Below are 13,305 nucleotides of genomic sequence, written 5' to 3'. Positions count from 1 at the left end.
TATTCATCATTCGCAAGTGCTTGAATGAAGAATAAAAATTTATTCGTCATTCAAAATTGTTGGAATGATGAATGAAAGCTTATTCTTATTTTTTTTTATTCAATTATTCATTTTCCTGATTACGCCCATCCCTGCTGTGTGTTAAAGGTTGACTCTCTGCTGCCAGTGATTGCACTACGAAATGGTGTCATTAGATAAGGGCTTAAGGGGTACCCAGAATCCCCTATAAGAAAATCAAATTACATATTGGAATTAATCTGGTTAAACAGCATACCTAAATACACAGAACTTCGTTCTCCATTGCAGTACATCCTTTGCAAGATTTCTTTCAGTTCACTGTTTCCCCAAAGAAATGAATCGTGTGTTGAACCGGGAAAACGGCCGTCTACATACCGTATCACCATGTTGTGATCACAAGCCTGAAAAATATACATTATACAAATAGGAAAAAAGAATAGAAAAATTTTTAATTGAAACTTACAATCATTGCATTCAAACTGTAAAACCCTTTCCTATTTAAATACTGATGTTTTAATCGATTTGGTGCAACAATACCAACGTGCGTTCCGTCCACGCACCCGATGATTCCAGTTATACGAGATTTTCGGAAGAAAAAATGTCTAGCCCTTTGTTTCTCGTCTTCAGTCATTTGCATATTTATCCATTCATGACAAATGACGGTCTGGAATATCTCCAGTACTTCTTTTAAGACCACCGATACCGTTGCTTGTGCGAAGCCTAGTTCGAAATCGTTACCAACGCCCCTTTGATAGGAGACATCAGCGAAAAAGCGAAGGGCGCAAGCAAGCTTTAAAATTGGTGGTATTGCTGCGCTCCGGTGCATTGAGCATTGAGATTGAACGAGTCCTCCATTTTTTGCAACAGGAACATAAAAGCTTCCTTATTGATCCTGAAGTATGAAACAAATCTGGAGTACAAAATTACATGTTTATTTTTGATAAATGTGCAAACGGCATTCTACTTACAGCCTATTGGGCAGATCCATCAGGTTCGAATTATCTCGGATGCTGCGTCTCAGTCTTTGCAGGTTGGTTTCCTCCACATCGTACTCGTCCTCAAAAAATAAGTCCACACTGCTCATCATTTCGAATTACTTTTACTTTTATTACATTCAATCAAATTGAACTTTGTCTTTGAATTTACGTTCTTTTTTTGACATTTCACTTTCGTCGCTTTCTGTTTTTGGCGCTGGCAACATCACATTTTATGCGAACTAGTACATTCGCTAACCATAATGCTGGTCAAAAGGCGACTCGCCATTAAAAGTGATTCGCCAATTTTAAGCGATTCGCGAATGATAATAGGGGCCTAACTTCCACTATTTATTTTCAGATCATACATTTAATCTGGACTTCAGTGGCTAATATTGACTATTTAAATATGAGATATGCAACCCTGTGTTTGTACTAAACAACCAAGATTGATTGGTAGGTTATTTAATCAATGCCACCAAATCCCACCAAAAAACAATCAGCTGTTCAGCACAATATGTAAATAAATGTAACAGCAAATGTAACAACAATTTCAAGGAACAAGCGGCAGTGCTGCCAATTGTTTGGCATATTTAGGGCCGGTTGCTCAAAGCCTGGTTGACACTAATCCCTGGTTAAACATCGTTATCGAAGTTACCGACACCGTGTTATAAGCTTGGAGTCGAAAACGTCGATAACGATGTTAACCGATGATTAGTGTTAGTCAGGCTTTGAGCAACCGGCCCTTAAACAAAGTTGATCTGAAACCCAACGAAAGCTAAATGGCATTTAGGGCCGGTTGTTCAATGTCTGATTAGCACAAATCGGAGGTAGAAGCTCCGGTTAAGCACAACTACTGCTTTATCGATCACATGTTACATGCATGATGTCGAAATCGTCGATAGTGTAGTGGTAGTGATAACCAGACATTGAACAACCGGCCCTAAAACAACAATCCACAATTAAACTTAAGTGCCGTTTAAATATTTATTTGCAATTCGCCCTTACTGTACCTATATTTACATTGTAGCTCGGAAATATCGAGTGTTTGCCTGGGGAGTTGCAAATCGTCGACGACTGTAATGTTCTTCCTCTAGAATCTCTTGCTCCTCGGCAAGGGGTGGGAAATTTGCACATCAGCCGCGAAGACCGTCTTCGTTACCGTATTGTTTCCTAGCCATTGTAGCATCAACTTTTCTTCCTTAAGGCAAGTATGCAGCTCTCAAGAATACGGTAAAGAAAAAAATTTTTATTATTTCGTGTGTGCGTCCAAGGAATTTTGATATCTGATACTTCACCAGCCTGTTGCCTCACTTTTTCCTCAAAAAATAATGGAACGGGCATATATTTCTGTTGCAAGCCTTGTGCTCTTTTTTTCACAAAAAACTTTTGAACACCGTTGTAGAAAGCGTAGCAAATTTCTTAAGAACTGCATACTGCCTTAAGAAAGTTTTACACAAGAAAATTTCTTAGCCATTTCTTGTACGTTATTTTATATGGAATTTTTGCATTTCATGAGAGCTGCATACTGGCCTTTACCCTTCAGTCCCAGCCGGTCAGATAAGCTCTTGCTCATAAGCGATATTGATGATCCCTCATCCAGGAATGCGTATCATGCTATTTCCTTTCCGTTGGCACACAGCATCAACGAAAAAATTTTGAAAAGTACTTTAGATTTTCCTCATTGCTTCAAAGTGCTAGTAAAGATCGGCTCTCGCGAGTATTGAGCCTTACACCTTGAGTCGCGCCTACATGCGTTGTACCGTCCACATGCAGGAGTCCGTGGTTACGCGCAGGGCCTTTGTGTTTATACGTGCATCGGTTGCTTCTGTGGCCACTGTTCATACAGTTAAGACACAACTTTTCTTCTCGCACAACTTTCCATCTTGACGTATTGTTCATGCCGAGCAGACGCTCACATCTCGATATATGGTGTGCCTCCGTACACAGCTTGCATGAAGTGTGGTTACCGTTCGCAACTTCGTCTGAATGGAAAAATCTTCCTCGGGCTTCGGCCCTTACTTCTGTCGAACGCGATCGTGTATTTGAAACAATGCCGGCCGCGTTTACTGCGCGCGCTACTCTTTCAGCCAGTTGTTGAAATGGCTTATAGTGGACCTTGGTATCACGCTTACTGCGTAACGCGCCCACTCTAGACGCTGTTGTGTTGGGAGTTTAAGAAACAGATCCTCCATAAGAGTCGGGTTGCTCAAGTGATACTCACCAGAGAGCTGCTTCGAGTATGATCGTGCCTTTTTGATCTCGCGCCCCACGGAGCTGGAACAAAAAATAATTTTGACATGTCCCATTTCTCTTTTCCTTTTCACATCATCCTTTACATGTACTCCCGGAAACAGATAAGTTTTATAAAATGCATAAATTATGTGATTTGCCTACCAAAACCCCTTGGAAATCGCAACAAACCAACCAACCTACAAAGCCTTATTTTAAGAAATGAAACTACCAATTTTGGTCCAATTGTGCTGAAAAGACAACACTGATTTTTGGTCAATGTTCGGTGGGCATAATACGGTGTTCGCATGACGCGATTTTACAGACAATTTTAGAGGCGATTAGTTGAATCAAAAGTTGGCTGCACCCCAACTTCATTGGAAGCGATTAGTTGAAAGCCCGTTCACACCAGGCGATTGTTACTTTCAACTAAAAGTTGCATGTAAATCTAAACTGTACCGGTACCACAAAACTAACTTAGAGTTTACAACGGACAATACTGTCATGACAATAGCAATACATGTATGCAGACTTTTCACTAATACATGCATACTTCTTCAATTGTCTCAATCACTGTCTTGATTATTTTGAAGACAGTAAATCGGACAATGATTTGGCTTTTGCAGACAATAATTTTGACGTCTTGTGCAAGAAAGAAGAGAAACTCATAACAAAATAACTATAATAATTAAAGAGACGCTGGTGTGTAAGTAGTTTTGTCTCTTTTTTTTATTTTTTAGCTTTTATCTCAAATAGCTCCCGTGAAATGCGTATTTATGCAATTTATGATTCAATGTTCACCTTCGACATTTTGCTAAAAATAAATTGTCTTCACTATTGTCAGGACGCCTACGCCACGGAGACAATTATCAGCGTTTTTCGACAACTAATACATATTTCTTTATGCAGCATTGTCCACTGTAAACGCTCCGTAATTTGCAAGCATGAACCAAAAAGACAGTCGGTCGTTCATGATCATGGCGGTCGTTCATGATCTCAGTATATCCAGTAAAAAAACAGTGGTGAAGTCCTTTATGGGGATAAAGTTTCCAGAGGTGAAATTTTTGGCACCACAAAATTTCTTACACGCACGGTCGCTTTTCAACACTAATGAAATAAACTTTAGAATTTATTAGAACAAAGTTTCGTTTAGTACATCAATTTTACGAATAAACACAAATGTACGGATTTACTTTAATAAATAAATATCAAAGAAATTTTAAAGCCACCGTTTGATGACAAATTTGTTACAAAATAACATTGCTTATCGGAGCGCTCTAAGCGCTACCGCTCAAAAGTTGCTTTTCATACAAAAGCACCCCTGGCCCTTGTTTTTGCTGTATCGGAGAATTTACATTTCAAGCAATTTGCTTGTGTCAAAAGGTAAACAAAGAAAAAAGTAAGTTATTTCCCAAATTTATAAATTTGTTTGATGTTAATATATTTATTTTAGGTACATTCCAAGATGAAAGTTTCGTGAAAATTTTAGCACTCGACATTAGGGCATCTTTCATGGAATTCAAGAGCTTCATATTTGTACTGCGCCCTAGATTAGCATTTTACTTGCATTGCAAAATATTTCACATATATCGCTGCATAAATATTATATCACACCTAATAAGTGAAAAAGTATACTTAAATTGTAAAATAATTCAATTCTATTGCAAAACGTATACAAATTCACGCTGTTGTGTTGGTTTTCTAGCTCAATAAAGGCCTGTATGCAGTTCTCAAGAAAAGCTAAAATTCCATACAAAATGACGTACAAGAAATGGCTAAGAAATTTTCTTAAGTCAAATTTGCTACGCTTTTTACTACAGTTTTCTAAAGTTTTTTGTGAAAAAAGGGGACAAGGAAACCCAGGTTTGCAACAGAAATTTATGAACGTTCCATTACTTCTTGAGGAAAGAGTGAGGCAACAGGCTGTGTAGTATCTAAAATGTCAAAATTTCTTGGACACACACACGAAATAAGGCCTGTATGCAGCTCTCAAGAAAAGCAAAAACTCCATATAAAATGACGTACAAGAAATGGCTAAGAAACTTTGTTGAGTCAAATTTCCTTAAGGCAGTACGCAGTTCTTAAGAAATTTACTACGCTTTCTACTACGGTTTTCTAAAGTTTTTTGTGAAAAAAGAGCTCAAGGCAACCCAGGTTTGCAACAGAAATATATGCCCGTTCCAATATTTCTTAAGGAAAGAGTGAGGCAACAGGCTGTGAGGTATCAAAAATGTCAAAATTCCTTGGACACACACGCGAAATAATGGCAATTTTTTCTTGACCGTTTTCTTGAGAGCTGCATACAGGGCTATAATTGCAAATTTTTCTTGACCGATTTCTTGAGAGGTGCATACCAGCCTTAATAATGCTCTCAGTGGTGCATTTTATGCTTACGAAAATCTGGGATGATGTTCTCCAAAATTAGCTCCGAGCAACTTAAAGTGAAATACCTTCTTACTGCTTTTGTTAAATAAAAAAAAAATGGTTAAATTCCAGAATGGTAAAATAGAATTACGAATGGAATAAAGAAAATAAATATTTATTTATTTTTATCACGAATATCCTGTCGGTATTAGGAATGTTCGATATCGTATCGATTTTTCTGAATATCGATATTTCATCGCACGGTAATCGATTTTTTGAATCGATATTCCAAGGTCGATATATCGAAGACATCGATACTTTACCCGCAATATCGATATTTAAGTTGAAATTTATTTTTCATCTACAAGGAAGTGTATGGAAAAATACTAAAGTAGGTTTAATCAACAGCTTGTGTGATTTATTTAGCTCTTAAGTTTGACAAACCGCTTGAGTCGGCCGGCATGCAGTTTTAATCCTCAGTAAATATACAAGATGGAAATAACACAATTAATTGAGTTGATAAGCAGGTCTAATATTCTAATCAATTGGGAGTAGGATTTTCAACTTCGATTTTTCCGATATCGATATTGTTCAGCCCGATATATCACCGTATCGATTTTACATGCAATGAATTAAATCGATTCATGATACCGATAATTTCTTAAATATCGAACATTCCTAGTCGGAATCAAATGATGAGTACTCGGATGCCTACAACTTGTACTTTTAGCTAAGGGCCGTTTGCACCATGTCTAGTTTTCTAACTCCCAGTTAAACATCTTTATCGACGTTATCGACACCCATCATATAACATGTGATCGATAAAGCAGTTAACGTGCTTAACTGAAGGATGTACCTCCAGTTAAAGTGTGTTTGCATTGTTCAACTTTGCGTTCAACATTTGCTTACAACTCAGCGCAGGGTTGCACGAAAAAAAAGTTGAATGGCTAAAAATATCAAAATATGAAAAAATATCAAAATATTCGCCATAAAAAGGTGTTTGCATTGTTCAACTTTGCATTCAACTTTTGGTTGAATGGCCTTTCAACTAATCGCTTTCAACAAAGTTGGTCGCCAGCCAACATTTAGCCATTCAACTTTTTTTTCGTGCAACCCTGCGTTGAGTTGAACGCAGTTGTTGAACGCAAAGTTGAATAATGCAAACACTGCTTTAGCGTTAACTAGACATGGTGCAAACGGCCCTAAGTGTTTGGCCAATCTTCTCCAATTTGAGGGTCATGTCTTGATTTAGGTAACTCGTTACAAAATAGTATGGGAATATGTACATATCATATATGTATATTGTTGTATATGACTGTAATTTATAATGGAAGTGATATCAATTCATACAACATGTTTCACTACCATTGTGCATAAGTTTGCGAAAGCGGGTTCGTCAGCTGAGCGTTTGTTTATATCACAAGCACCACTATTTTACACTTTTATTCAAGTAAAGAAGAGTTAATTCAACATGACAACACATTTTAAAGCATTTTGTTGTATCATTTTACCTAAATTGTGCGTTTAAAGTGGCTGCCAATAATTTTGGCTAATTTTGGTTTTCGTTGTTTTCTTTGCTTTGTTTACTTTTCGCTCGTTTTCTAGTGAAACAAGATGGCGTAGAACCCGCTAAAAAAATCGACTTTTTTCACTCTCTTGTTCTTACGTGATCTTGTGTCTTTCGTTCATGTAACTATCCTGCCAAAATGTTAGACAGGGTGTTTAAAGTGATGTAAAAAAGGCAAAAGTTATTAAAATAAAGTAAAAAAATTGGCAAAATATGCATTTAGATAAATGGATTCCTGCATTTATATGCCATTTTAGTATTTTAAAGCGTTTTGGTCAATAACTATTACACTTAATATAACTTTTTTGCTGTTTTTGTCAGACTGTTTAAAGTTTTTTTATAGATATTAGTGTAACCCTGTAGCAAATAAAATCAGGTGATCTCAGCTGTGGGGCATATCTGCAAAACATCTGATTCTTTTTCACTTGTAAGTATGCACAATGTTCACTACTTAAATTAACAAATCTAAATATATGTGTTTTTACGTTTAATATGGTTTACATTTAACTAAATTATCTCATTACAGATATTCTTTAAATCACTTCGACTTGTAAACAATAGCAAAAATTAGTATTATCAAAATAGAAAATACAATTACGTTAAGTTTTATTAATAATGTGAAGAGAATCTTTAATATTTCATACATTCGGTGCTACATATTTTCTCCACATTAAATTGCTGAGCAACACCCCTAATTGCCGAAAAAGCGTTGTTTGCATCCCTAAGTCATTTATGGGGACCAAATTTGGCGAAAAAACAGCTCAGTTTGTTCACTGGATATACTGAGCTTTATTTTCTGACATTCGGCTGCCGTATAGTAAAATTTTAAAGCTAATTTTTCAAATAAAGGTCTGATTATGCATACTTCGCATAACTTCGCACAACCATTTGTACCAGTGCACATTAGGTCAAATGATACATTTGGCTGTGCGAAAGTTCAATTTCGTAAAGGCAGTTTTACATTATTCTTTGTTGCCATTCTGTAGAGAATACTCCAAAATAACAGAAACTTTACTTAGTTTTTGTAAAATAAAAAACACCGTTATACACCAATAAACCAAAGTTACACTTTCAAAACGTTATTGATACGTTGTTTGCGCAGCCGGTTTATTTTGTAAATTTCAAGTGCGTTGTTTTTGTAAAGTTCGATTAACTAAAAGAAAATTTTAAATGGGACACAAAACTATATCTAAGTGAGAACCTATGTCCCTATTTAAAAAAGTGACTTTTTACCATTTGTTTGCAAAAAACTGACTTATTTGCATAACCTCAAAAATTTTCTGCTTTATTTCCATTTATGATTTTATGTAAGCTTTTACAATTTTGTTAACTTTCGGCAAACAAAATGGAATCGGAAATGGATAAATTAAGATGTAATGAGTTCAATATATTTTACTTAACTTGCCGTTTTTAGCCGTTTTCGAGAAAAACGGTTTTTTCTGGGCTATCATGCTATCACTGAAGTTTGGCTGATTGGATGTTCGAAAAAAGAAAAGCCTTTTTCGGTTGTCAACCATGTTTGGAAAAAATATTTGGTGCTGCTAATATTTGCTTTTAGGAGAAAAAACGCGTATTTTTTGCAATTATTTGTCAAATAAATATGAAAATTATGGGAAACAATTTGGAAAGGATGCTAAAATATTTAGATCTGAAAACATAGCGTTTCTTGCTGATGAAGTTCCTTTCGAAATTAAAAAGCCAACTGTGTCGACCATCAGCCGGATTCTAACTTTCGCTATCGCTAAAGTGCTAAAATAGGATAGCCAACTTTTTTCCGAATTTACAGCTATCTCCAACATTTTTTGGTGATAAATAATCCATTTTAATGGTGATAAATAGTGAAAATGGAAGTATGAGATAGCAAAAAAAAAAAATAGCAGCCTCAGTTTGGATTACATTTCATCTCCTGTAGCGTAGCCGAGGCTATGTTACAAATACACTAGCGCCTTCGCAAAAAGGCAAATCCTTGAGAGAACTCACGGACTGAAATTTCGATTTTTTTTTACTCAAAGTGAATAGAGCTTTGAACATTCTTTTAACAAATTAGTTTCATGAACATTCGTATTCTTTTAGGAAGTTACCAGCGGTTTTTGGTAAATGTGTCACAAAGCAGCATTTGTATTGTGAATATAAATAGATAATATCGGTGGAGAATTTGGAAATACTGAAACCTCAGGTGAAAATGAAGTGTTTTAGGAAGGCTAACTGCTTTAGGAATCTCTCCTCAAGACATATCTGCGAGACATGTAGTAAATATTTTAATTTTTTTAATTTAGGAATTTCGATAATGCCATAACTAATCGCTAGAAGAAACCATTTATGTACGTGTGACCATACTTATTTTATTATGTAGCTTATATTAAAGGGGAGGGGGCTGAGTATGGTAAGAAAATAACTTGTGTCAAAACCAAGCTAATTGGACAATGTTTTTGAGTACTACCTAAAACATATACTCATCATTTGATCATACAAAAAAGCAGTAAAGTCTGTTTTATGAAAGCCAAGTCTGTTTAATATTTTATTTACTGCCTTTACACTTGTTTTAACGTTTTCCATCATTTTACATTAAAAAATGCAATATTTTAGCTGCTATTAATTTCGCACAGAAAAAGTAATCATTTGACCTAATGTGCAGTGCAAAAAAAATGTAACTTAAGAAAATGTGAAGCACAATGTAAACTCGACAGCTCGCTAAGTTTTTAAAAGTTCTGTTAATTTCTGGCTAATGGAATACATACAAAATACATACGAAATTACAGTTTGAAGTTTATGCGAAGTTGTGCGAAGTATGCATAATCAGACCATAAGGCAGTGTCAAAATCTTTCTTCTCGCTCTAATTACTTCACCTGGTGTAATTCCGCCATGGTTCATGATATCCAAGCATGAACGAAAGACATCCCTACAAGAATTGTGTGATGGAAACTAACACATTCTCATTTATCTTACTAACACATTTGCAAATTTTGCGTTGGTTAAAAAGAGACGATTAAATAGTCCCATAAGTTGGAGGAAGACGGAAGCTCACATGTACACAAATGTTTACATCAGATTTTTCACACTGCCCTTTAGTAGTTGATAGAAACTTGTAGGTAGCCAGTGACAGAAATCTCTATCAGTCTTGCCACTCAAATGATTTGTCAAATGATAGTCACTGTTCTTGCAGGGATGGTTCATGATCAGCGTTGCCGCTTTGGTAATTTTTAACCAAAATTGGTTATTTTTTTCTTTCTATAACAAATTTGGTAATTTGGTAATTTTTTTTTTCAATTTGGTAACTTTTTCGATTCGGTCCTACATGACACATAGGTCAATAAAGGTTCTGATTCCACATTAGGAAGTGGCCCGTAAGCGTTTCCTTTTATATAAATACCAGGTAATCCTGAAAGTTTCTCAAGGCGAAAATGTGTTCCAGCGTTCCTTGGTTAAAAGACAGGTATGATCTATAAAACTGCTTGAAAGTGGCTATCGCTATATCTACCATATCCTTTCCCGAGAGGTTTTGGGTGGTCATACCTTTCACTGTCAGTTTGTCAGCTTTGCAGTTACCATCAATTTTCCATTGTACCCGGCAACCATACATATGAGTTTAATTCTATGTAAATATGTATATTCTCGTTCAACGGAATTTAGTGGGGGACTTCACTTTGTCTATGTGTGAGTCGAAAGCTTGTTGTTGTCGAAAGCAGTGGTCGAAACGATTATAGCCGCACATATGGTGCTAAGTTTGACAAGTTTTAACATATTAATTTTTTTTTGTAATTTAATTTTGGTTATTTTTTTATAAAAATATAGTGATTTCTTTAGCAGAACGCTTGTAAATCCAAGTTTCAAACTTTTTTCGATATTATTCTGGGTATATAATTTTATAGCCCATTGAATTCTAATAGAATAAAGTCCAAGTTTTAATCGCTAAAATTCACCGTTGATTTTTTATAATATAATAAAAAAGTCCAATGGTACCAAGCCGGATTTTCTCAGTGGTCAAATGACATTCCCTCTACGGGAAATTATCCTCTGTTAATCCTCTGTTGCAATGAACCGTATCCTTGACACTGAATGATCATATGCCGTCAGTTGTTTTGTGGCCTGAGCTTTGTATGGATGGAGATGTATATCCAAATGCAAAGTATACCATTATAAGACATAAGGCTGTACCATGTTCTTAAAACGACGCGCAATCGACAAATTGGTTTCTTCGGCCATAGGTTTGAAATCTTTACCAAGCGTTTCTGGTGTTGTGGCTTTCAGCGTTAACGCAGTTATAAAAATTTTTGGTGAATGGAGCGCTGATGGCCTGAAAAGCTTGGTGTCTTCGGATATATGTACACACAAATGTATATTTGTACAGTTCTGCACATAAAATAAGTTTGGTAATTTTTTGTTGAATTTGGTAACTTTTTCCGGAAATTTTGGTAAAAAATAAAAAAAAATGTTGTGGCAACACTGTTCATGATCCCTTCCAGCCACGGCTCACCACTTTCCCCTGAAATTCAAACGGTGTACAAACACATTCACAACTTTTTAGTCATCTCACCCACACACTTACAAATTTTTTGTTCGAACTGTCAAAAAAATGTCCCTTTGTTAGAGCTACATACCCGATAAGAATTCGTACTCTAATAAGAATTCTATGCGTTAGAGCGAGCAAGTTAAAAACATCGGAGTTTTGATGACAGTATACATACTGTGAAGAAATGTCACTTTGCGAAAATTTTGAAGGTAGGAATACGTATTTAACAATTTTATTTGATCATAATGTAATTTCTTCTTCTGCCAATGCCAAGTACGCATAACAGAGCCTTTAGATCTATGAAGGTGGAAACTGATACAATAGTACTGTTAACTGTTGCGGTAAGGTCAAGAAGGCGATGACAGTGTTGTTTGCGACGGCAATATTTCCGATGTGTGGTTTCCCCATTGTTCAGTACAAATTGATAAACTTTTGAGAAAACATCGTCTTATTCGTATTTGTGAAGCATATTCATAGTCGAAATAAAGTCTATGCAGCTTTTTAACAGAAGTTCTGTTGAAAATGATGTCAAAAAGCTGCGCCTAATTTTAGTGTATATTATGGCGAAGGCTTAATTTATGAATAGCATTGGTATTGGGTACCGAAAAGGAAGTATTCCGTACCAAAAACTTTCTGAAGTATTGGGTACCGCATGAACCAAAAAGACAAGATCACGCGGGCAGGAGACTAGCCCGTTATGAGCTGTTTTTGCTTACGCGTAAAAGCACATTTAGCGCATTTAGCTCTAAATGCTACTCTAAATGTACATTTATCCATACAAAATTCGTCACCTAAATGCAACTCCATTTTTGCATTAAGAATCTAAATGCTAAAAGCAACCCTGTGATCTTCCAAAATTTCCACGATTCGAACATGGTTTAATGAGAAGAAGTGGCAACATTGCTTTTTCGAGTATACAGTCGCTAGCTGCGTTTCAGTGATCGCCGATCGAGATTTCATTTAATATTTTACATTATTTGGATAAAGAAAAGTTACGCAAATTAAACAGCGATATGATGCTGATAGAAATCTGGATTAATTTGTGATCAACTCTGTTTGTTTTGTTTCCTAATTAAGTGTGGAAATTATAATTGACAGCACCGACAAATGAATATATACACAAACAAATGTTTGGTTATGGTTAAAACAATTCGAGTTTTTGTATTGAATTTTCGGTTTAGAATTTATTTTTTCCTTTTCAGTAGGGATTTTTGGACATTATCTTTTCCGTGAGAATTTATCGTAATAGATACGGATCTGAATAAGCTACTGGAACACGGCTGTTTGTCAAAAGCATACGATTTCGAACTCGCGTAAATGGACATTTGCTAAATGCGATAGCATGAACGCTCTTCGAAAACATATGTTCGAAAGTGCTAAATGTTTCATTTTAAATGCAGCAAAAACGCTGCATTAGAATCGCATTTAGGAAAAAAGTTGACCGATTTTGACATTAGCCGTTTGTTTACAATTCTTCGTTGTTTACAACTTGGTGGTGGCTTTTTACTGCAATTTTCTTCATTTTCGCTTGTGACAACGTGTGTACACATAAGATAAAGAATAATTTAACACAACGGCATGGTTTATAGAAGAATTTGCATAATAAAAATGATTTTTCATGCGTTCAACAATTTCGCGA

The 13,305-nt window shown here is 35.7% G+C and overlaps 1 protein-coding gene across 1 annotated transcript; it reads right to left on the bottom strand.

The window, feature by feature from the left end:
• Window positions 1–6: 6 nt before the first annotated feature.
• Window positions 7–990, bottom strand: LOC118734824 (putative nuclease HARBI1). Its single transcript, XM_036464504.1, has 3 exons — window positions 482–990; window positions 275–419; window positions 7–223 (listed from the first exon to the last, which is right to left on the bottom strand). The coding sequence occupies exons 1-3, from the start codon at window positions 842–844 to the stop codon at window positions 120–122; spliced, it is 612 nt and encodes a 203-aa protein (XP_036320397.1). The 5' UTR covers window positions 845–990; the 3' UTR covers window positions 7–119.
• Between the last annotated feature and the right edge of the window lie 12,315 nt (window positions 991–13,305).

This window comes from Rhagoletis pomonella, unplaced genomic scaffold (genome assembly GCF_013731165.1).
Source record: "Rhagoletis pomonella isolate Grant_MI unplaced genomic scaffold, Rhpom_1.0 Rhpom_scaffold_00002, whole genome shotgun sequence".
NCBI classification, from domain to species: Eukaryota; Metazoa; Arthropoda; class Insecta; order Diptera; family Tephritidae; genus Rhagoletis; species Rhagoletis pomonella.
Note: the sequence above shows the minus strand (reverse complement) of the source record. Positions and strands in the feature narration are given on the sequence as shown.

What these genes read in the sequence shown, in the direction of transcription:
- LOC118734824 (XM_036464504.1), bottom strand. Translation starts at nt 844, where the DNA reads ATGCACCGGAGCGCAGCAATACCACCAATTTTAAAGCTTGCTTGCGCC. An exon ending in ACAGTTTGAATGCAATGATT is followed by an intron (nt 420 to 481) that starts GTAAGTTTCAAT and finishes TATATTTTTCAG; the next exon opens with GCTTGTGATCACAACATGGT. An exon ending in ACGAAGTTCTGTGTATTTAG is followed by an intron (nt 224 to 274) that starts GTATGCTGTTTA and finishes ATTTTCTTATAG; the next exon opens with GGGATTCTGGGTACCCCTTA.